General features: G+C 37.2%; 1 protein-coding gene and 1 long non-coding RNA gene across 3 annotated transcripts; both read right to left on the reverse strand.

Annotated features, from left to right (window-relative positions):
• Positions 1-7476: 7476 nt before the first annotated feature.
• Positions 7477-11476, reverse strand: LOC136205930 (uncharacterized). The gene is made up of 3 exons (XR_010676140.1): positions 11289-11476; positions 8284-11087; positions 7477-8063 (listed from the first exon to the last, which is right to left on the reverse strand). It is a non-coding gene; the product is annotated as an uncharacterized lncRNA (long non-coding RNA).
• A 534-nt stretch (positions 11477-12010) lies between these two features.
• LOC136205928 (protein TOPLESS-RELATED PROTEIN 2-like) lies at positions 12011-23231 on the reverse strand. 2 transcript variants are annotated; one of them, XM_065996790.1, is made up of 25 exons: positions 22372-23231; positions 21792-21971; positions 21436-21549; positions 21185-21343; positions 20825-21005; positions 20621-20747; positions 20404-20513; positions 20151-20289; positions 19948-20057; positions 19675-19744; positions 19507-19580; positions 19328-19423; positions 19153-19248; positions 18872-18999; positions 17731-17965; positions 17473-17640; positions 16644-16742; positions 16424-16570; positions 15587-15697; positions 15320-15502; positions 15074-15202; positions 14522-14617; positions 13379-13564; positions 12601-12773; positions 12011-12488 (listed from the first exon to the last, which is right to left on the reverse strand). In XM_065996790.1, the coding sequence occupies exons 1-25, from the start codon at positions 22449-22451 to the stop codon at positions 12278-12280; spliced, it is 3402 nt and encodes a 1133-aa protein (XP_065852862.1). In that variant the 5' UTR covers positions 22452-23231; the 3' UTR covers positions 12011-12277. The 2 variants fall into 2 exon arrangements, with proteins under 2 accessions (XP_065852862.1, XP_065852863.1); XM_065996791.1 differs by lacking the exons at positions 20151-20289; positions 20404-20513.
• Between the last annotated feature and the right edge of the window lie 645 nt (positions 23232-23876).

Consider the following 23876-nt stretch of genomic DNA (forward strand, 5'->3'; position numbering starts at 1 on the left):
ATCTTCAAAATACTCTTGGTCCACTGTTTAAAAATAATATAAATAATTGATTTTAGTCACTTAAGATATTAAAATACGTGTCTCTCCAACAATATTTCTTATACTCACTCTTTATTTATTTTTTATTATTAAAATTAGGATTAAGTTTATTGAATTGGTCTTACATTAATGATGTGGCATTAATATTGGGTGGTTAGTATAATACATTGGAGATGCTCTTATTATATACTGTTATATCTAATAATAAGAGAAGAGAGACTATGAGATATTTTTTAATAATAAATTAATAATAAAAAATGAAATAAAGAATGGACTAGAAGTTTGGAGAGCCTCCTATAATAAAAATGGAAAAAAGACTTTTAATGATTTAAGAAGTCACCCCTCGAAAATTTTACTTAACAGTTGGACAAATGAATCAAAGGTTACAAATAATAATAATAATAATAATAACAACAATGAGAGTTTCATTTTCTGGTCCACATATATCAAATGGTGTTTTTGTATTTTTAATCTTTATAAATATCTTTATAATGTTTAATTTATTTTAGACTCATGGAATTAATAAGTGACATCTCACCCATCTATCTTTCACAGATGTTCCCCTCCTCTTTTTCTCTCGTCTGCTAAAAAAAAAAAAACTCTTGAAATTTCCTAAAAAAAGAATAACTCTTTGTTTTTCAATCCTCCATAAATTAAAGTTTATAATTTTCTATTTTATGGGTTTAGTTCTATTTATTTCTCGATATATAGAGATGTGAGAATAAAGAAATTTGTAGAAATCAAAGTTGAAAGAAGAATTGCAATATTTGAGGAGTCAATTAAGTCGTATCAGTAGAAATTTGGATCATTATTAAGAGAAAAACAGTGGAAAATGCAAGAATAAGATTCAAATATGTGAGAATAGGTCTGTTAGATAAAGTTATAAAGATCATTGTAAACGTTAAGGAAGCAATTTTGATTAAGGACTAAAGTTATTTTTAATTCATGTGCCAAACTCTAAAAAAACATACGAAAAGAAAAATGAAAAACAAAAATACATATTAAACAGAAAGTGTCAAATTATCTTTTTTAACATTGTTAGTCTTTTTGAACTCTATTTGCTAACGGATTCCATTTGGAAGTTTTAAAACTTAGGACTGTATTTACAAATTGACCAAATCATAAAAGTTTTTTTTTTTACTTTATCCTAATTTTTAATTTCATTTACAATAGTAAGTCAATGGGCCATCGAGTAACACAACACTGGGAATAGGTAAAATAAACCTAAATAAATGCTTAAAATGTTGGCTTTAGCTTCAAAATCTAGCATTCTCTTACTTATTGTCACTCTAAGAGAATCTCCAAAAAAACGTTAATCTCCTCTCTAAAAATTGTTGGAAAAAAATATAGATAATAATAGTTTTGGATTTTTATTTTTTTGTCAACTTGATGTTTAAATATATAACATATAAATAAAGTTTAGAATTACTTGAAAAACGTTAATGTATTTTACGTCATTAGATCTTTTTAACGATATATTATAAGCTCAAATTGGACAAATTATCCTGAGGTTCTTTAAAGAAAATTGAAAATTGAATTCATACAATTGTTCTATCTTCAAAGATCATTTTTCGCTTTATTAATTTGTCTCCTTGTGACCTTCCGGTTATCACATTAATGACCCCCATGGACGCACACTCGGTTGCACGCTTATCTATTTGCTCTGGTGCCTTTTCGAGGTTTTTCAAGAACTTAATTAACTTTTCTTATTCCACCATTCTGTTTAGCTCGAGGGCAAATTATCGACAATCTTCACTATCATAACCTTCACTCTTGTGAAATTCGCAATATCATGTTGTTATGGCGGTCGGAGCTCTTAAGCTTTTGGGGGATATTGAATTGTCGACGATCAGAGTAAGTGGTGAAAAATCGTGTTCCAGTTACTCTCACGGCCTTCTTCAGTCTCTTTCTTTTTCATTCTTTCCTTTGAAATATTGTTCGGACCTAATCTGTCTTCCAGCAAAGGATTTAGGCGGTTTCCATCCCACTTCACAAAATCCTTAACCCATCGTATGAGGTTTGGGAACGTTTTGGCTCGTCGAGTCATGAGCACTTTTGATAGGTCCTTGCTTTTATAGTTTGATATCATGGCGTCAACAACTTTGTATACATTAATGTGTCGGATCTGGATTGCAGTCTTTTGGAACCTCTCAACCCATTCCCTAGGATTCTTATGTCATTCTGAACCAAGTAGTTCAGATATTGCATTGTTTTACTCTCTGATATTAATGTGACAAAATTTTGAGCAAACTCATTTGTTATTTGGTTGAAGTTCTGAATAGATACGAGAATGAGTTGTTCGTACCCATAGGCTAAGACATCCTTGAGTGTTGTAGGAAAGAGCTTGCACATGACATCATATGTAGTTGTTGTAGTTTCTGACGACCTTTGGAAGTTTTTCACATGGACAGTGGGATCTCCCAGTCCATTATATTCTTTGAGCGAAGGGTATTTGAATCCCTCTAGCATGGAACTTATCAGTATGTCCATGCAAAGTGGTGAGCTGGTGTAAGTTACTTCGGAGATCCCAGAATCAATGTTAGAGTTAGTCATGGCACTCTGGAGTTCCTTGCGAATGAGGTTGTACATCTCTTCTTTATCAAAGGAGTTTCGTTTTCTCTAGGTCTTTCAATATATCGCGCTCTATCGGCTCCCGTCGATATTTAGATCTTGGCCCCAAAGCTTTTCTTTGATTTCCATTCTAATCTTAGAGTGAGTTGAGTTATGCCTTGGTTTTCTTTGCTTAGGAGACTGCCATTCGTCAAAGTAGTCTCAACGACATTTGTGGGATGACCTTTTGCGGGCAGGAGAGTATTGACTCCTCAAATCCTCCTTTGTAGTTCTACCTATAGGTTGTCCTAGAATAATGACATTTGCGATGGCAATGACTAGGTTATCTTCCCTTAGAAGAAGTGTGCCTTCCTGTTGAGAATCCATAGACAACTCTCTCTTTCTCTTACGTGGTCAACTTTGTACGATGTGATGTTTGATAGAACAAGTAACAAAGTCATGCTTGTTTGGACGCTTGTTAGCCTCTCTTTTTCTGAATGAAAGATTGGGATGAGATTAAGAGGTTAGACATCCCAACTAGGTTGGCACCCCTAACGCACTTAACCAACCCTGAATATTATTAATAAAAAATAGAAAATTACAAAAGAGGGAGAAAATTAAAGGAAACGAATATGAGCAACATTTGAAAGGTCATCGAAAACATGAGATTGGCAAAAATAAGGCGCAGAGTGCCACCAGTGGAGCGCTGACGTAAATTTGTCAAAATAGGCAAGACGATCCGCAGCTTGATTACCTTCCCTGTAGATATGAGTGATTTTGCAGTTCATAAACGAGCAACGTGATAAGCAACTTAACCATTCTTGCAGCTGCAAATTCGCGCCTCTCGAGTATACAGCAAGTTATTTCTTCTCAGGGTCTAAATGAGGTAAACCATGTTCAGGAAGTGGAAGCAAAACAAGATTTAGATCTTCAGTTATCCAGATAGGAGCTTCTCCTTTGGGATAAAAGTAGAGAAAAATGGCTTGAAGCGGGGGATCGTAACTCGAGCTTTTTCCATCGCGCAGCTAAGGGTAGGAAAACTCATTCCTCTCTTGATACCCTTCTTATTGACGGTGTTCTGGTCAACGGTGAGAATGTGATCGCACAACATATCGTGGATTATTACTCAACTCTGTTCACAAGCAGCAGGCTTCCAGTCGACCGAGCCTAAATCACTGAGGTAATTCCGATATGCATTGATAATGAGTTTTAACTCGGCAGCCTTCGGTTGATGAGATTAGGTCTGCGATCTTTGATCTGAACCGAGATAGCTCTTCGGGACCTGATGGCTTCGGGGGAGTATTCTATCAACAGTATTGGGACATAATTAGCACGGATTTTTGTAAGATGGTTCAGAGTTTTTTTGCTTCGGGCTATATGTTACCAGGGATAAATTCCAGTATTATGACTCTGCTTCCCAAATCTGCTGATGCTATAGAAATTCAACATTTTAGGCCAATTGCTATGGGTAATTTCAATTATAAAATTATCTCGAAAATTCTCGCAGACATGCTGGCCCTTATTGCTTCTCGTATTGTGTCTGACAATCAATTCGGTTTCATTTCTGATCGAAGTATTAATCATTGTATTGTTGCGGCTTCTGAAAGTATTAACATGTTGAATAAAAACTGTTATGGTGGTAACATGGCCTTGAAGATTGATAGAGTAAATTGCATCAATGGTACCTGAAATATACCATAAATCACAATTTGGTACCTGAATTACATTTCGTCCCAAAAATATACCCTAAGTATGAGTGACTGGACAATTATGTGCGTTTATCCGGTTTATGCCTGGTCAACGCCTGTTTGACCGAACATTTAAAATATCTTCCACTAAAAAATTGATATCTGTCATAATCAATTAAAAATAAATTTATTTAATTACAAAAATAACCTTCTTGCTTCTTTCTTTTCTTTTGAAGCAGCTTTTATCATCTCCTTCCAATTTTTCTCATCTTCAAACACGCAGCTTTTCGTCCAGTCCAATTTCTCATCTTCAAACACAATGCTTTCATCTAGTCGAATTTTTCTCCTCTTAAAATACACGATAACAAAACCAGCATACACGACCAGCACATTAAATTTTTATTTTGAAGAGCTTCTATTTCAAAACTTTTCAATTTCATACAAAAATTTCTAGTTTTTTCCTTTAATTCAAACCAGCACTTTCAAAAGTGTCATTTTCTTTAATGGAAACAAAAATGGCAACGTGACAACATTAACACCATAGCAAGTCTTTTGTTTCTCTTCAGAGAAAAGAAAGCAATGGAGAACGAAGGCGGTCTAGACAGGCGACGGTAACGGAGATCTCAGATCAGCGACCGCGATGTTGAAGCAAAACGTTTGATTAGAGAGAGAAAGCCAGAACGTTTGCGATGTTGAACCAAAACGATTTGCAGATATGCAGAACAGTGGCACTGGTTTTCCATTGAACAGAATTAGGAAGAAGCAGAACGTTTGTGATAGATTTGAGAAAGACAGAGAAGCAAATTTAAGGAGAGAGAAACAGACTTTGAGAAAGAGAGAGAAACAAATTTGATTAGAGAGAGAAAGCCAAAAGTTTAAGGGGAGACACGTAAGAATTTAATTGTAATTAATTAAGTTTTTTTGGAATGAAATATTTGAAGGGTATTTCTGTACTTTCATATGATTTGGGACCATTTATAATTATCACATGAGTCAAAGAAGCATTGACCGGTCACTTTCCGGTCACACGCATATAATTGTCCAGTCACTCATACTTAGAGTATATTTTTGGGACGAAATGTAATCTAGGTACTAAAGTGTGAATTGAGGTATATTCCAAGTACCAATGGTGTAATTTACTCAAGATTGATATTAGAAAGGCTTTTGATACACTTGATTGGAACTTCCTCTTGGCTGTTCTGGACGCATTTGGTTTCTCATTGCAATTCAGAGACTAGATTTTGGAAGTTCTTCGATCAGCTAGAATCTCTATTGCTCTGGGAGGCGGAACTAATGGGTTTTTTTGCTGTTCTTGTGGTGTGCGACAGGGCGATCCTCTTTCCCCGATTCTTTTTGGCATTGCTAAAGACTTTTTTAGTCGATGGCTGGCTAAGCTAGTTAGGAACAATCGGTTTCAGACTATGACATATAACAGGCAAACTTATTTTCCTTCGCACCTCCTCTATGCAGATGATATGTTGCTGTTTGCCAGGGCTACCCTAAAGAACATGAAGTGCATCAAGGATCTTTTTTAGTTCTATGCAGCAATTTCGGGTCAGACGGTTAATTAGGAAAAATCTGAGGTGTTTTTTGGGAATCGGATCAGTATTCAACGCCAAAACAGACTTGTCGGTATATTGAGCATTCGGCGTGCGAGCTTACCTTTCAATTACCTTAGAGTTCCGCTCTTTCAGGGGGGGCCCAAAGGCAAGGTTTTTACAACCTTTAATTGATCGCTTTATTGCTAAATTCAATCTCTGAAAAGGGCAAGCGCTTTCTTTGTCGGGCAGACTCACTCTAATTAATTCTGCTTAGACATGAGTACCTTGCCAGTGCGCAAAAACCAAATCCCAAAGCGAAACATGGGTAGTCCACATGGAAAAGAACCGAAATCGGAAATGCCTTACTATACTGTTTTTGCATACTAATAGCATAGGACTATGATGTTGGTCCCGTGTGATTAGTTCCAAGGGGGGGTTAGGAACTAATGTAACTTTTTTTTATTTTAATTAAGCTGACTTAATATATTTTCCTAAGTTTGTCAACTCAGCTTTGGTCAGCACGGCCGATTGTAGCGTAAGATAGCTTTAGCCAGATATTGACTAGAACTATGTTACATATGAGTTGGGAATTGACACTGTTGTGGTCAGCTTCCAACTCAGCACTCTTATTTACTCAATATCAATTTAGTCAATTTATATGCTGAGTAAATATAACAAACAACACATACAGATATATATATATATATATATATATATTGAGAGAGTTAGAGATTAATCGGCACGACTTATCCTGGTTCGGCCTCTCTGCCTACGTCCAGTCCCCAGAGTCCCTCCGGGCTTTTGAAATCCAATACTGAGCTCTTTAAAGGTAGAGCACAAACCGTTTACAAGGCAGTTGAATATGCAAGAGTACCTTCCTCTATTCGTCTACTCAACTCCTACTAAGTGCTATAACCGAACACTTAGGTTTCTCTACCACCAAGCACTCAACACCGAGTACTTAGCACACTTCTCTCAATAATACAATTGATACAGACTTGTTCTTTTTCAGACAAAGAACACTTTAGATGATGACAAAGATCACTCTAGCTTTTACACGAGAATAGAAAAATTGGTGTAAGATCTCTTTTTTGTTTTGATGTGCATTTTGCTTGTATTTTTCTCACTTGTATGTTCTGTGAAAATCGGCAATGATCCAAGAGGTATACTTGTCTCTTTATAGTTGCAATCTGAAGATCAAATCATTTGAATTTGATTTGCCCGTTGAATCCAAAACGGCTCTTTTGGGAAACAAGGCTCTGGTCAGCTTCAGGTTTGCAGACCAATCATGTCGTCTGATTTCCTCAGGTGCCAGGCTTGTCCTTTTCTTGCAGTTTTGTCTTCTTATACAGGTTTCATCTTTTAGCTAACGGACGTTTAACCCATGCATCTCGAAATCATTTTTGTGCGTAATTCCGAGGTTCCTATTATTGGTTCAGACAGTTGTCGAACTTGTCTTTTAGCTAACGGGTCATCGGTGCTGTCCTGGAGATCACTTGGCATGACTTTGTTATTCGTTGTCTTTTGATTGTTGCCAATTCTGATACTGAGTTCTCTTCTACTCAGCTTCCATGGTCAGCTTCGTTCTGCAAGACATAATTCAAAGACTCTTCTATTCTTGATACTGAGTTTCGCTTCACTCAGCTTCTTGATCTCTAAGCTTCTGTTCCGAAGATGACTTATCTTCTGTCATGCTGAGTTCCACTCTACTCAGCTTGTGCTGTAATTTTATGCTGGCTTTGTCCTGTCTTACTTTTTATTTCTATTTGTATTTATATTTATACTCAACATTGAACAAACATATTAGTACAATTAAATCAAAGCACTTAAATTTAATTGTCCCTTAATCATGGATTAACTTAAATGATTTTGTCAAATCAAAATCATGTGGAAAGGTGTTTCAACATATGATCTGATTGGTAGCGGGAGAGAGCCGTACAACTGATAGTACTCCGGGAATTAACAAAATCCTCAAACACAATAGCCTATCAAGTCTACTTTCAACATGTTCAGTGTCAAACTGTCTGTTTGACAAAGTGTACTGCAAACCTGCATTAGCCACTTCGATAAGCTCATTTGTTGTTAATAAAATCACGGAACTCCCTGCAGCTAATATCAGACGGAGTGCGTCCGGTTTTTCGTGAGCTCCTGTAATCGCATTGAAATCTCCAATAACCATTTTTTCCTGCTATCATCAATAGTACTGACAGAATCCCAAAGCAGACGTTGTTGACCAAAATAATTGCTGCCATATACAAAAGTAAATTAAGCAAAACCCACTGCAGTACCATATCTAATCGTAATGTGCTGATCATGATTCAAAATGATGTTGCAAAGACTGATATTACCAATTTTGCAGAAAAGCCAAATAGAATTACAAGGATTGCTTTCAACAAACTGTAAGCCGAATTCGAGAAAAACGTATGAATTTTATCCAAAGTAATCATGGGTTCAGAAATACATACCAAATCCGGATGATTTCCTTGACATATGAGCTTCAACGCCCGTTGAGTGCCAGGGTTATTAATTCCCCTGCAATTCCAATACAACACAATCATGTGTAATTGATAATTGACATGTTCCGCCCCTTAGAGTGAGAATATGTATTAGTACCCGCCATCTTGGCCTTAGCCTTCTTTCTAGTTGTTATCCAGTCAGTATCCACATCTGGAATGTAAATATCATTATCCTAAGGTCGTTCTGAACAATGTTATCAGAACCGGACCGGACATCAAACCGGATTTATAATTGGGTCACGGGTCACTTGGTCGAACCGGATGGTTCGGATTGGTCGAACCGGATGACGTAATAAATAAATAATATATATTAAATATATATAATTAGTTCAAAATTATTTATATAAATTATTTATATTCAAAGTAAATTATAATTATAAATTATTTATATATATAAATAAATTAAACTTATAAAATCCATCTTTTTTCTATTTCCGTAACAAATGAGCAGTTAGTGTTATATAAACTAATATTTAATTTGCAATTTTCTTTTACTAAATACCCTCATTTACATCCTTTAATTAAAAAAATAAAAATTACTCTTATTCTTGGGAAAGAGGAAAGTTTGCTCTTCTCAATAAAAAAAAAAGTCTCAGTACTTTGTCCATCCATACTTCCCTCTTTTCTTCTTCTTTCCATAATTTTTGTCTCTTTCCATAAAAATTGATTAGAAAAATGATAGAGAGAAGGTTGAGAAAGAGAGCATGGTATAACGTTTCTCATGGAGTAGATTTCTTTTCTCTGTAGCTCATTAAGGAGAGCTCGCCGGAATCTGTTTCTTTTCCTTGCCGGAATCTACTTCTTTTTACTTCTGAGTGAGATGTTCTAATAGTGTTATTCATCCATTGCATACTCATCTCGTCCTCCTTTTCCCTATTTCTCAATGTGATGCGCCGGACTTCCCTTAAATTTTTTTTCATTTCTCAGATAACCGGGGTCAGGCCGGTTCACCGGTTTGCATCCGGTTCACCGGTTCGACCCGGTTCACTCCGGTTTTTTACACATCCTTTAAACCAGTGTGACTCGGACCGAAAACCAGACCGGTTCCCGGTTCGACCGGTCGAACCGGTCGGTCCGGTCCGAGTCTGATAACATTGGTTCTGAAGAGCCCGTCAAGTTACCTTTAGCAACTTGCTCAGTTGTACGAGGAGTATCGATCTCTGCTGCTGGGAGGTCTTCCTTGTTACTGTAGTCTCCCCAACGTTTGGAACCCTCCTCACTTCCCTGAATTTCCAGATTGGTGGCGGGATGAAGAATTATTTGTAAAGTGTCTCCTGCTACTTTGTTTTCTTCCGCATCATCCGCGGTTGAAGAAGCGTGATCTTCATTTGGTTCCGAATGAACATCCAGATTTTCATGTGCAGTAGGTGCCGCTCCACTCTTACCGGACTTCATATGCCTCTGCATTTGAGGTTTTACTTCTCTGTTGTTGCGCCTACACTGAGTCGTGGTATGCCCAATGGACGAACAAGTGCCACAAAGAGCCGGGAGCTTTTCATACTCTAAATAAACCCACAACTTCTGGTTATCCGTATCCACTCTGAGCTTCGACTGAATATCCCTTGACAAATCAACATCTATCAACACCCCGGCATAATGGCCAAACTCTCCATTAATAGTATTATGATCGAAATGAATAAGCACCCCTACCACACGTGCAATACTCGCAATGATCCGTGTATCCCAAAATTCCCAAGGCAAGTTGTAAAAATGTACCCAAACTTGCGCAGAGGTGGACTTGTGTGAGTCCGGATTGAATCCCAGTGTCCAAGGTGAAAACCGATTCCAAGCTTGAATGAAATGGGACCGAGCCCCCAAATAGTCTGTAGGGCATCCCTATTTGGCATAATAATCTGGTAGAAGCCCTTACCCAACGATATAAGCTTCCAATCCATATTTCTCTTACATAGTTGATTCAGACGCTGCTTCAATTCGGCATGTTTCCAGGGGCGATCTCCCTTATTCAGAGATATCCTCCCAATGACTGAGTGCTGAAACGCTTTAACTCGTTCCTCATAAATGGCTTGTGGGACTTTAATGGCCTTGAAACCACCCTCCTCTGAAATAAAAGGCTGCGACGGCGCTGGAATCGCCGTTGTGGTGACTAATTTCTTTACAATCGACGCAAAGGAAGGTGCGGGAGTTGAGGGATCATTACTAATTGAAGTGTTTAGTTACGATCAAATAAATGGGCAATTGCGAAGGCATCTGATTCGGTTGCAGCGGAGGAGGCGATAGCCATGGTGAATCGGAAGAGGACGGCGACGCAAGATCGACGGCGCTAGTTCATGGTTCTCGACAGCGCTAGGTCATCGCGTGTTTAGGTCATCGCGTCATTTGAATCTTACGTCACTTGAAAATTACGTTTGTTAGCCTCTCTTGCCTCTCCCAGCTACTCTCTAACAGTTGTCATCTTCATTGCATGTTTGGCCTTGAGAATGTCCATCAGTTCCTGCCCTAGTTACACGTTATATATGATTTATTTAGTAATTTCACCCATGAATTTCCTATGTTCTGGATAAATAGGCTTCCATGTGCTCTTTGGGGTAATCTGGAAGGGCTCGAACGGGTTATCGTTTGCGTCTACAAGGGTTCTAAACATTGGCAGTGGACTTGATGATGGAGGAATGTTGAATGATGTAGGGATCACAATACAATTTAATTGGACCATAGCTTTATTTCTTCATTCCACGCTCACCGTACAAATTTAATGTGTGATAATCTGAGATGAACTTCTTGGATCCTTTCGATGCCTGAGATAAAAATAGATAAAAGATCAATAAGGGGCGGAAACCAACAACACCACTCAGATGCTTAAATCAGCAAAGCTAAAGGAGAATGATATTAAACGAGAATGATATAAAACATGTAAAGTATGTAGCTAAAATGAGCAAGAAGAATACTAATTTATAATGTACTATACTTTTTATTTATATGAGGATTAGTCTATATACTCTAATGAGCTGGAGCCCACATAACAGCGACTCAATGTTGGAAGTCCTTTGTCAAGCTGTAACAATTGTACCAACCATAACCGTGATTCAATAAATCAAAGCACAAAACCCTTGTAGAGTGTGCATGTTGCTTGGCAAACCCATGTATGTAGAATGTGCATGTTCCTTGACTGGTACATGTGACTCTGGTAGATACTGTTCAGAAAGGATCATCTCATTAAACCATGTACAATACGATTAATTGAAGATGATATTAATAGTTAAAATAGTCTGAAATCAAATTTTTATTTATAATTTTCTTGTTTAAAAATTAAACGGTTTATAATACTCTTTATTTGAAGAGTTCGTATACTTGACCGGAAATTATAAAACTGACTTTAACAAGACAAAATCAATGAGCTATTTTTATAATAAAAATTCAAAATTTAACAAGAGAACAATAGAAGTTGAAAAATAACTCCACTATGATTAGATATTAACCGAGAGTTGAGCAAGACTAAAATTGGGAAAAGGAGAGACGATTTTCCAACTCTCCGTTAATATGTATTTTTTCTCATGCGATACGTGAGAAAAAATAAATATAAACGGAGAGTTGAGCAAGACTAAAGACTAGTTGCTTCTTACTGTCAAAAAAAAAAAAGACTAGTTGCTTCAGGAATAGAGTATAATTACTCCTTCACGAAGCATGTTGACTAATTTTGCCAACAAATGGAAACAAAAGATTACTCATTCAAAGTTAACTCATTTAAGGAGAACATGTATACATATACATACATACATACGTACAGTAAATCTCCCTGCCTGCGGAGCATTTTAGAGACCAACAAAATTATACAAAAAAAAAAAATAGCAAAATGGCCCCAACTAGAGTGGAAACTGAGATTTACAATGAATATGAATAACTGACTGACCATAATTTAGTATAATTGATCTGGGCCAAAAAAGTGAGGATAATCAGTAAAACTAGGCACCACGCCACCCCACCATCATCACCTCGAAGGAAGCTCCGATTGTTGACCACTTAGAGAAGGATTTGACGAATTTGAAGGGAGAGACCCATTATCTTGTGAGGATGGCCCACCCCATTTCAGCTCCGCATCAGTTGGCTCAATCAAATGTACTACACCATCGCTCATGCCAACTGCTATCTGATTAGCCTCAGATGGATGAGCTGCTATAACTATAGGATATGCAGTGTTGCTGCACAATCAAAATATGATTCATTCTCTTATCAATTTCACCATTTCTAAGATTTTGGTACATCAAAACAATGTTGGATTATAACATTCATGTGATTCCATTCAACCCTCACCTTGCCACAGATGACGGTATATAAGCCGAAGGTGCTATTCTGCACCTCACCCTCAAACTATCTGCATCAAAAACTCCGATGGCACCATCACAAAAACCAGTATATACAAGCAAACCATCGCTCGAGTATATTCCACTTGAAATCGGACCACTAAGTGCATCCTTTGGATACCACTGCAATATCATAAATTAGTTTAAATCATACAATAGGCTGAATAGAGGTTTACATATATTAAAGTTTTCTTTACACATTGTTGAATTTGGAAGTGTATCATCAACTAGAATATCTGATTGCGTGACTTGCTTTTTGTCATTTTGCCCTTCTTTATATTTGTAAAAGTGGTTTACTAATTTTATTTTTACTCAAACTCAAAATCATGATACTAAGAATAAACCAAGGCATTAATGATGGTCACATTTCAAAAGATGCTAAAAATGTTAAAAATGTGCTACTTTAAGATAGTGTGGAACATTTGAATGGAAAGAAATGTTCAACATTAACGAAGTCAGATGTTATCATTAGGTCAGCTATGGAAAAAAACTAGTTCTTATCTTGGTTTGTAGGTTTCAACTTTCATGGTTTTCAGATGATTGTTTAAGAGGCAATTAAGCGTGGCTGGAGGGTCCAACTTTCTATTAATTTTTGGTTTTGACTTCATGATTTGTTTTGTTTTACTAGGACATCTAATCCTCAACTTCAAACATCCTCATTATTTTTCATTTCACAAATGTTCCATGTTCATCACCCAAAAATAAATTATATAAAGAAAAGAACTTACTGAACGCAAGCATTCAAGTTTACTGTCATATATCGCAATTTGGCTTTCATGAACCACCAACAGGTGTGTTTGATCATTGTGAAATTGGACTTTAGTTTCACCAATAGTTGGGGGCTGACGACCTGGCGGTGCTTGTATAAACCTTGATTTCTTTTTCTCCCAGCCATCAATGCTCCACACACACAACTACAGATTAGTTCGCATTGATCCCATCATTGTCAACTAAAAGCATACTTCACAAATAATTCAAACAAACATTCCTTCAAACACAATGAGTTAAATCTTAAAACAACGAAAAATGAGTTATTTGGACACCCAGGCGCACGCCCAGTGAACATCGCCCACCTCTGCTACCGAAGCGCTAAGCCTTCCTAGTGTCAGGCGCACCTTTGACAACTATGAGATCATGTCTGTTCGGCATTGTTATTGAGCTCGTATTTCAAAAATGACCCACTAAATTGACAAGTTTTATGCCATAAAAACATCAAAGCAGCTTACGTGCAGCACCAAACTACTGCTTGCAACAGAATATAGGAAGGTGAATTCGAAAAATTCTCCACCTCAATGCAAATAACTTTCATCTTTCTAGTGATAGAATTATTCAAATTTGAATTTGAAAGAGCAATTCAAATCTTCAGACAATCTAACCACGTCTTAAAGAAGAAAGCTGAAAGTCCATTGTTGGACAGATCAGTAAAATGTCATGTCTGCGACATGGCATGTATCACAAGAAAAGAAATGTAAATTATCTTTACTAGTGGTAACACTCAAACCAAGTTAGTGCAACAGGCAGATGGATGACAAATACAGAGTTCATTAGAAATCACATAACTTTCAAATTTTTGCCACATAGCTATCTAACCATTATCCTAACTCCCTAGAATGATTGAGGATAACTCTAATGCAAAAACGCCAACATATAAAATATTTTATTGAGGGCGAGCCTTGGCGCAACGGTAAAACGTTGTTGTCGTGTGACTGAGAGGTCACGGGTTCGAGTCTTAGGAGCGGCCTCTTGCCAAAATATTGGCAGGGGAAGGCTTGCCCCTAGTACACCCTTGTGGTGGGACCCCTCCCCAGACCCTCGCTTAAGCGGGGACGCGTAATGCACCGGGCCGCCCTTTTTTTATATCAATCACTGACCTGAGCATCAGCCCCAGAAGACACCAGTACATTTAAACTCTGAGAAAATGCAAGGCCTGTTATTCGATTCTGATGACCCTTGAGTTTTGTTTTGACCTGCAGAGTAAATCAATATTCAAAGTTCAAGTTTGCGCCAAATGAATATCTCATGCGTGAGCTCGAGATCATTAAGAGCAAGTTAAAAACCATTCCCTTAAAAAAAAGAAACAACAACGAGATTTCTCTCTCCTCATTATGGAAGTGAAAGAACCAGTTTATTTGCATATACTCAAAAATCTGGGACATGTATGCACTGTACTGAAGCATGTGAACAATTGTCTCACCAAGGTATTGGTGAAAAGTAATGGGTGTCACAAATTTGTCTCGGGATTTGAAATTATGAGCAACCAAATAGCTTAGAATAAAAATAGCTGCACGTTAACATTTATCGCCCTTCAAATCAAAACAAGGCTATATTTTATATGAATGATTAAGCATGAACAAACTTTTTGGTGCTGAAAAGCCCATGAGCGAACAAAAAAATGCATATTTAACAAAGGAAAGATGTTATACCTCGTCAACTCTAACATTATAAATTTGCACAGATGAATCCTCCATGCCAATGGCAATGATATTATTATCCTGGGGATGGAATGCTAAAAATGTGGCAGCGGGAGGGGGATTCATGAATGTTGTCATGACCTAAGAAGTTGCAAGTAGTTTGATTTCATATTACCAAAATGCAGTTAGAATTTCACTGAAATAAACAGAGCCAAAGATTCAAATCACAAAACAACCAAACGTAATATAGAGACTGACCTTGAATGTCATCACATTAAACAAAGATACCTTCCCACCAGAAGCAGACATGACGTAAGAATCATTTTTTGACAAAGCAATACATGCGATAGATTCCTCAGCCGGTTTATTATCACTTGTGTCATTAGACATTTGAGTTCCACCAGGGGCCTGCCATAAATTGGGTACAGCGTATGCAGTAGCCTACAGGATTTGATGTTGAGATTTGAGACATCAGAAACACTAATAACCAAGAGGGGAGAGAAAATACAGAAAGACACACCAGACCTTTCCTGATAGATTCCTTTCACTACGTGGCCATTTCCAAAGCTTGTGAACAGCCCTGGAGGTAAGAGCCAACAAAGCTAGGCCAGAGTTGGTGTAAATCAGCCGTGCAACCTAAAATCATCAAGTTATTATTCTTTCTGAGAAGAAAAATATGAACAAGCATGTACTCCAAAATTATGGACAGCAAAGATAGTATAGATACATATACAGCATGTGTGTGTGAAATAGAAAGAGTGGCGGGGTGATGTTTTAGAAGAAAAACCAATGTTCAGGCACTTAAGGTGGATCACATACATCATACATGTTATTCCGAAAAAAGCATCACATCAAATTAATCACTACCTCACATAAAATTAGTTTTAGTTCTCAGCATACGAGTATCCTAAGACAAAAGCAAGAACTTATACATGCCATGCATTGAAATCAAGAAGTACGCAGTTTCTAGATATATATCATCATCTCGCCATGATCACTTATTCTACCTTGCTAAATATTCCACAGCATAATCTTATTGCATGCAGCTGTCTGTCCAATGATGTATAACAATACACTTGAACAAATGGACGCAGCACGTGCACTCAACTTATTCACAACTAACAGTTCAGAAATAAATAAACTACTAAAATATAATAATAATATCTGAACCTACAAAGAAATGCTTGGCAAAAAGATATAATAAGCCACATAAGAGACAAGTCTCCGACCAATAAAATCCAGTAACCCATAAAATTATTAGCTAAAAACCAGTACAGCTATTCTTCTGCAAATATAATTTGTCCCAATTTAAAACATGATTGCTGTGTAAAACAAGCAACTATTATTTGTTGAATAATCTACCTTGCCAGTTGCCATGGGGTCAGGCAAACGTAGAGCTTTAAGTTGAGATGGATCCACTATATCAGGAATACTCCAGCTCTTAATTTTGTCCAATTCATCTGATATCCGTGGTTTAACATCAACATGCCTGTTGTTGTCCATTGTGCCCTGCAATGCTACCACTGTGAGCCTAAGACAAGTAGCATCAACAGCATACAACTGGAGAAAAAGCTAAACTTACAAGACTGCCAATTGACACAGCAGGTGGAATTCTATCTGACCGCTCCATTGCAGGTGCAATTCCAGAAGGAACATTGCCCACGGGCCCTAGTGTCAGCGGCTGAAATCAAGATTGCAAAGAATAAGATTCATACCAGGAGCCCAATAAAAGAAATAAAGAATAAAACCAAGCATATTCACAACGAAATATAGATTAATTGAAGAATAAAACAGAGAAGTCCGTAGAGAAATGGGGTTAAATCATCCTAAAGAGGCAACAAGCGAATGAGATCAAAGATTGAGCTCACATCTTAATAGAGTGAACACATGTAATTAATGAAAAAATATAAGACTAAAGCTTTTAAAGTTATCTAAGAATAGAATTAAATGCTGTTGCACGGAAACCTTATTCTTTAGCGTTTCTGCGTTTGATGTCAATTTCCGTTTCGGTTTCTGTTTCCGTTACTGTTTCCTAGCTATATTTCTTTAGAAATACCATTTCCCAGTATCCATTTCCGTTTCCATGAAACATAGGTTAAATCTCATTGACCCTTTAGAGATCAGCACACTGGTCAACCTACTCTATTCTTGATACAAGTTTTCCAATTAATGCTGCTACCCTGACCTATTAAATTAAAACCATCAATGTACATTATACTGGCTTCACATACTATTCATTTCATCCTCAAGACCCACAACTTTGGTTGATGTTAATTGTGTGCTAATGTCTTTAAACAGCTCAGCTACCATGTAAAAAAACAGATCAGTTGGTTATGTTAGTAACTACTTTCTTAGACACGACATTGTTCAGAAATGATGAGCATTGATCAATAATAACCCAACAACGGTACCTTGGAATTGATAGGTTCAGATGGGCTTCGGTTTTTATCAATAGCTCTGCTCTCCAGCATCCTTATCAGGCGTAGTCCATCACTGTTAGCTAAAATTTTGATACCATTGTCACTAGTTGTGACTGCCAACAACGAGCCTTCCTTGTTAAATCTCAGTCTAGGACTTGCCTGCATCATAGAACACACTTGAATAAGAGAATGCAAACCTTACACCTACTTCAATACAATTTACCAAAAAGGAGGACAAACAACACTAACAGGCAAGCCCCCTTCAGCATCAACAACTGTCAACATGTTGGTATTGTCCATATCCCAAAACTTAATCTGAAATTCATCGCCAGCAGCTAAAAAGCGACTCCTTGTTGTGTCAAACTGAACAACACCTGAAGAGCGTTTCCTGAATCCAGAAAATGTCCGTTTGATTGTTCCTTCGCTCTCATTCCACTCAACCAAATGAGATTCACCTTCTTTACTTGTTCCACATGAGAAAAGCCTGTACAAATGGGGAATTATCTTAATCTCGTGGACTTACACATCACTGTACTGATATAGATTAAGTGGAGCAGAAGTTAAACAATAGGAATTGATTCATTGTTTTAAGCTGGTATAATGCAAGTTTCAAATCATTCCACATGGTACCCCGATGCCATACAGCTGTATGAGTACCAGACACTTCCATAGCATAACATTTTGACCTTATTATCATTGGGGAAGGGATTGATGCATTGTTTTGAACTGGTATAATGCAAGTTCCAAATCACACCACATGGTACCCTGATGACACATAGCTAGTAGAGTATGAGTACCAGACACTCCCATAGCATAACATTTTGACCTCATTGAGGAGGGGGGAATTGCTTTGACCAATCGAATCAGGAAGAAGACTGACCGATTCAAGCCTCCATCGCCACCTGGATCTCAAGGAGGCTCTACCTTAATCTGAACTGGATGACTAAAGGGTCTTGTCTAGTTTAAAGTGAAGATCATGTCAGAGAAAGAAAAATTTACTTTCTGCAAGAAGTTATACCATCATACAAGGCTTCTATTCTAACTCATGAGCCATATGAGTAGTAGTGATAAATGCATAACTCTCTCATCAGAGTTTCTGTTTGTGCTTGGAACTTGAAAAGATTTCCAAGTACCACAGTTCTCTGATTTAAACCCCTACCAGTAAAACAATCCTGGGGATTTCCTCGCACAAATATAAAATCCTACAAAAACGCTACTGCAAATCAAGATACTTCCAAATGGCCAATACATTATAGAGATGTCGCAACTATTAAATAATGTCATGATCATAAAATCAGAGAGTCTCAAGGTGATTAATTGCAATAGATATTTCAATACTAATTACAGAAAAATGATAACAAAGAACATTTCCGTAAGAGCCAAACCTCACCTAGTCCCATCTGCACTATATGCCATCATAGTGCACCAAAGTCCAGGAGCATCATAATCCACTCTAGAACCCAAAGAATCATATAGCCAAGCTTTAATCTTCCCATCAATAGCAGTGGAAAAAATAAACTGCATGTGGACAAATCAAGTTATGTTACATGGTAGTTCAAAATGATTGGAGCTCCTACTCCTTATGTTCATTAACATACGCAATTCCAACTGGAATAGTAGAGCAAATAGTAGTAAGACCTTGACCACCAGAACAATGAAAAAAAACTCTACCTGAATACTTTCTTTGTAATGTGGACAGACAGAATACACAGGAGCTTCATGGCCTTCAAAAGTATATTGTCTGCGTCCAGCTACAGCATCCCAAACCTGCCAAATAGGAGGTTTCATCTCATGGACATCCCATTCTTTTCCCTTTCATTTTTACAAGTAGGCATATAGTCAATACCTTAATCATCTTGTCATCACCGCATGTGACAATACATAGTTGTTTGTTGGGATGAGCAAATGCAATGTCATTAACACCACCAATATGGGCATCAATCTAAAAGAGGAGAGAGGCTGTCAATTATGTTAAATAATTATCACAACCAAGCATGGCATGATTACCAGGGTTTGTGCATTTACCTCCAAATGCTGTCTCAATTCTCCACTTGGATTGTAAGTATAAATCTGCACAATATGCTTTGAAAATGCAACCCCTAGAACAAGCCATATTCATTAACAAGGGCAAAATTCAACAAAATAAGATAAATACATAAATCAATTTTGGACTTATTAGATCAAATCGCGTACCGAGCATTAGACCATCTGGTCCCCAGACACACCGGTTCACTGATATTGCAGCATCATTCAACAAAGCTGTCTGCTATGCATTACAAAAATTGAAAGGACAAATTACAATTCCGAACTCCTAAATCCATCACAGCTAATTTACTTGCTAAGTAATGAAGTCCATAGCTTATATTACCAAAAGGCCCAAAATGGATTCACACTATAAGGACTGGATGTCAACTTCATTTTAATTTATAAAGGGCCAATACTGAATCTGATTGAAATAAATAATACCTGCAACGGCATTGAAGCAGCAGAGAGATCCCATACTTTGAAAGGTTTATGTGCCAATCTTTCCCGTGAGCCAACTTCCCAAAGGCTAATGTCACCAACATTTGTACCAACTGCAAAAGACATAATTACAAAGATCCCAAAATAGACCAAAATTATTAAAAGAAACTCTTGGTAAGTGTGTCTAGATGTCTTCAAGTATCAACCTAGCAGGATAGTTTGCTGCTGTGGATGGAAGTCCATGCTCATAACATTAGATCCTTGATTAAGGGACCTCACAACAGTTTTGGGAAGGTCATCCTGTGAATAGACATTGGGAGTATGCGCTACACCAGAAAAGGACACCTACAAGAACATGCTAGACGATATTTATATCAACTAAAGTTAATGACAGTATAAGAGTAGCCATCAACGAAGAAGAGTTCTAGAGGAAAATAGGGGCAATTTATATGTCTAGACCTCATCAGATTGACCCGTACGCATACGCTTCATCAAGTGCTCTGAATCAGCTGACTGATAATCAATCCCAGTCATACCAGTGGGTGTCCTAGGATGTTTTAGAAAGGCAGCTGGGCAAAATCCAAAATTATTATGTAGCTTCATCCAGCAAATCAAATTAGTAAAGTACCCCCTAACAACACTATAAATGGGATAACCACGAGTATAATTTCTTCACCTGCACTAGAAGGCTGCACAAGACCAGGTGGACCTGTTGCCACAGCAGGATGAGCCAAAGAAGGATTATTGCTCGACATCCAACCAGCAATAGCACCAGGAGATGGAGAAACGACTGGTTGAAATGGCTGCATGTCGAGGAAATATTATAGGTGTTGTACAAGAAGCTCACAATAACGTCAAATCTATATGTTAGAATACATACACCATGGGCACCAATAGGAGGAAATGCACCAGCCTTTGGAATCGGTCCCACAATTGGACTGTTTGTGGGTGGAGGGCGAGCTCCATTAGCAGTGGTCGGAGTGCAAGAATGGTCTGTGAAGAGCGTTTTAATATCAGGATTTGGACGAGGATTTTTGCAAAGCTGGTGCTGCCAATTAAGGCTGCAAATTTAGAAATAAAATAAGACTTTGTCAAACAACATCCATGAAAATTAGCCATGATTTTTTTCAGAATTTGATTTCATATTAATAAGGAAGTATAAGGGCAAACCATACAGAAATATGCATCTCCTAACAGATTGTTTTGGAAGAAACTTATAGAAAAAATATATAACAATAACCTCTGATTGATTAACGTTCTTAATCGGGAACTTTTGAAGGCTGGAAAAGTAAGCTTGTCTCGAAACAGTGGATTTGCTTCAATAAGCTTTTTAAGCTCCACAAGCATGATATTCCGAGCAGATTTTGTATCGCCATACTTTGAAAGCTGCTCGTTTTGCCTGATCAAAGAGCAGGAAGTGCAAATTTTTTCAATAAAAAGAACCAACTGATGTGTCTGACCATTATAACCACCATTAATAAAAGAAGGTACCTAAAATTATCAAGAGTAAGCAGCTGTGTTATCTCCTTGAAAAGTTCTTCATTGAACGACGCAAAAACCTTAAGGTCCTTGACAAGAATCTCAACAGCTTTTGACCGATCCTGTCTGAACCAGCACAGGAACATGATTAAAGGACAAACAACAAACCAAGTTTCAAAATGCTATACCCAATAATGCATACCAGCATTTCTCTATTATTCTAATAAACTAACATCATCAATCATTCCACAGTTATCAAAGGGACATCCCGAAATAAGCCCATGGAAGGAAAGTACAAGTGTGTTCTATGTAAATCCAGCAGTTCACCAGTAGTAAGAAAAAATTAATAATATTTTAGTCAATTTCACCTGTCAAGAGCTTCTAAATATTTCTGCTTCCTGATTTCAAAGAAAATCTTCATGGAGTAGCGGTTGTCTTCAACCTTGGTGAACCCACACAAATACCGCTCAACCTCATCCCATTCACCAGCCTGAACTTGATCCTCAAAATGTTTCATATTGAAGAAAAAGCCTGACTCTTGTTCCAACCTTAAAACACAGAAGATTATAACAGACGAGCAAAACCAGGGTATTAGCAATATTTCTGAGTTCAATTTCCCTATAGTGCATTTGGAAGCTGAGAAAACTTGGGATATAAAACCAAATCTGTAGTACCTTACACTGCAAATTTTTGAACTTTTTGTGAGGCTTTAAATAGCTCAAGAAATTTCAAATTTCAGCATCAAGTAATTTTCCGTTTCAGTAAAAATAAGAGCACTGGTACAATTTTAATCAAGTTCAACACAAAAATTGGTAATTATCGAGTTCTGCATTCTTTTTGTCAACGTCAGCTTCTGAATAATTTAGTCTTGATAACTTTTCTCAGAGTCCAAAAAGAACCATGGAATGAATATATAAGAAATAAATAAAGAAGGAAAAACCAACTTACTTATGAACTGTTTCCTTGAACTTCTCCTCGTCCAGGAATTGTAATATTAAAAATACCAGCTCCCTACTTAACGAAGACATTGTCCCCGGTACCCCTAAACGCTCCAGTGCAACAGTCCAATATAAAAACAAGGGCACTCAATTTCCAAAAGCCAACAGAAAGCTTTTTCCAACCACAACTTAATCGAAAATAACAGAAAGCAGAAACTATTTCCGCTTCAAATCACTTGCGGTAACAGAAATTCATCCCGAAGATAAAGATAGTTCAACATCAAGAGAGTTAATGTCTTGACCAAGAGAATTTACCAGAAAGCCATATAAGTAGAGGAGATTGACGAATAGCCAATAAATAAAAACATCACAACTTGTAGGTGAAGCAGCCCGACCTCACACAAAGCCGGAATTAAAAGCTAATTGTGAGGTCCTTGTTCAAAAACCCAGCAAAACTAAAAGTGCTTAAGATGACATGAATAAGCTGAAAGAAGTTTAGAAAGGGACTGATTTCAGAAGAAAACACCTGAAAGTGTGAACTTAACTTGCATTTGGTTTGGTCGAAGAGAAACACGCAGACCTTACTGGTCAACACAGAAGAGAGCAGCAAAAATGAAACATTGTTTTTTAGGGTTAGGGTTTTCCGTCCTGCTTTTCTATCCTCGGCAACAACTATTTTCTCTCTCTCCCACAAATAGTTGGGTTTTGTTTTCTTGTTTTTGTGCTTCTCTCTCTCACTAGGACTTGTACAAAGGTTATGTGTCTGCTGTTACTCTCTCACTTGAGTTATTGTATATATATATATAATCTCTCTCTTCCATATGCTTTGAGCTTTCACTTTCTTCATTTCTCTCTCTGTATTGGATATGTAAAGTTTCTCACTCTACCTGATTTTCTTACTTTACTTTTATAGTATATTTAATTTAATTGTCTGTGCTCACTCTCCTATGCTATTTATGGACTCTTCTCAATAATTTTCATACTTTCCAAACAAATCACCAAGGATAAGGTGTAAAAGTGCCCCTATGGTTGACAGCAAGGAGTAATAATATTCTTAACATTAAAAATTATACAATTAAGGGTCTAATGTTAATAATGCGGTTCAATTTTAGATAACACTAACTAACAAATCTATACACCATTAATTTTTTGTTTGCTTCCTCTGCTTATCATCAAAATTCAGCTTCATCAGTTTTATCTCAATCGAAACATAAAAACTCAAAATTCCCAAATCAATGTAGAAATCCCTTAACAGTAGTTTTAATGTTTCCTCTTTCAATTCATTCCATCTTTTTGGCTTTCTCAGATAAACAATTTCAGACCTTAGTTGCCTCGCCAATAAAACATACCGGAAAGCGGCATAATTGTTACAAATACACACCCAAGTCTAGTGCGAACTAGTTGCAGCTCACCGTTCACGGATTTCTGCAATAAATCTTCTGAAAATCTCTTAACCAAGTTCTTTCACATTTTCAAAACGATGTAACATGAATGGTGAAAAGAGAGACGTACTAA

Source organism: Euphorbia lathyris, chromosome 9 (assembly GCF_963576675.1).
Source record: "Euphorbia lathyris chromosome 9, ddEupLath1.1, whole genome shotgun sequence".
NCBI classification, from domain to species: Eukaryota; Viridiplantae; Streptophyta; class Magnoliopsida; order Malpighiales; family Euphorbiaceae; genus Euphorbia; species Euphorbia lathyris.

What these genes read in the sequence shown, in the direction of transcription:
- LOC136205928 (XM_065996790.1), bottom strand. Translation starts at nt 22,451, where the DNA reads ATGTCTTCGTTAAGTAGGGAGCTGGTATTTTTAATATTACAATTCCTG. An exon ending in CTGTGTCAATTGGCAGTCTT is followed by an intron (nt 16,571 to 16,643) that starts GTAAGTTTAGCT and finishes GTAGCATTGCAG; the next exon opens with GGCACAATGGACAACAACAG. An exon ending in AAAGGAATCTATCAGGAAAG is followed by an intron (nt 15,503 to 15,586) that starts GTCTGGTGTGTC and finishes CAAATCCTGTAG; the next exon opens with GCTACTGCATACGCTGTACC.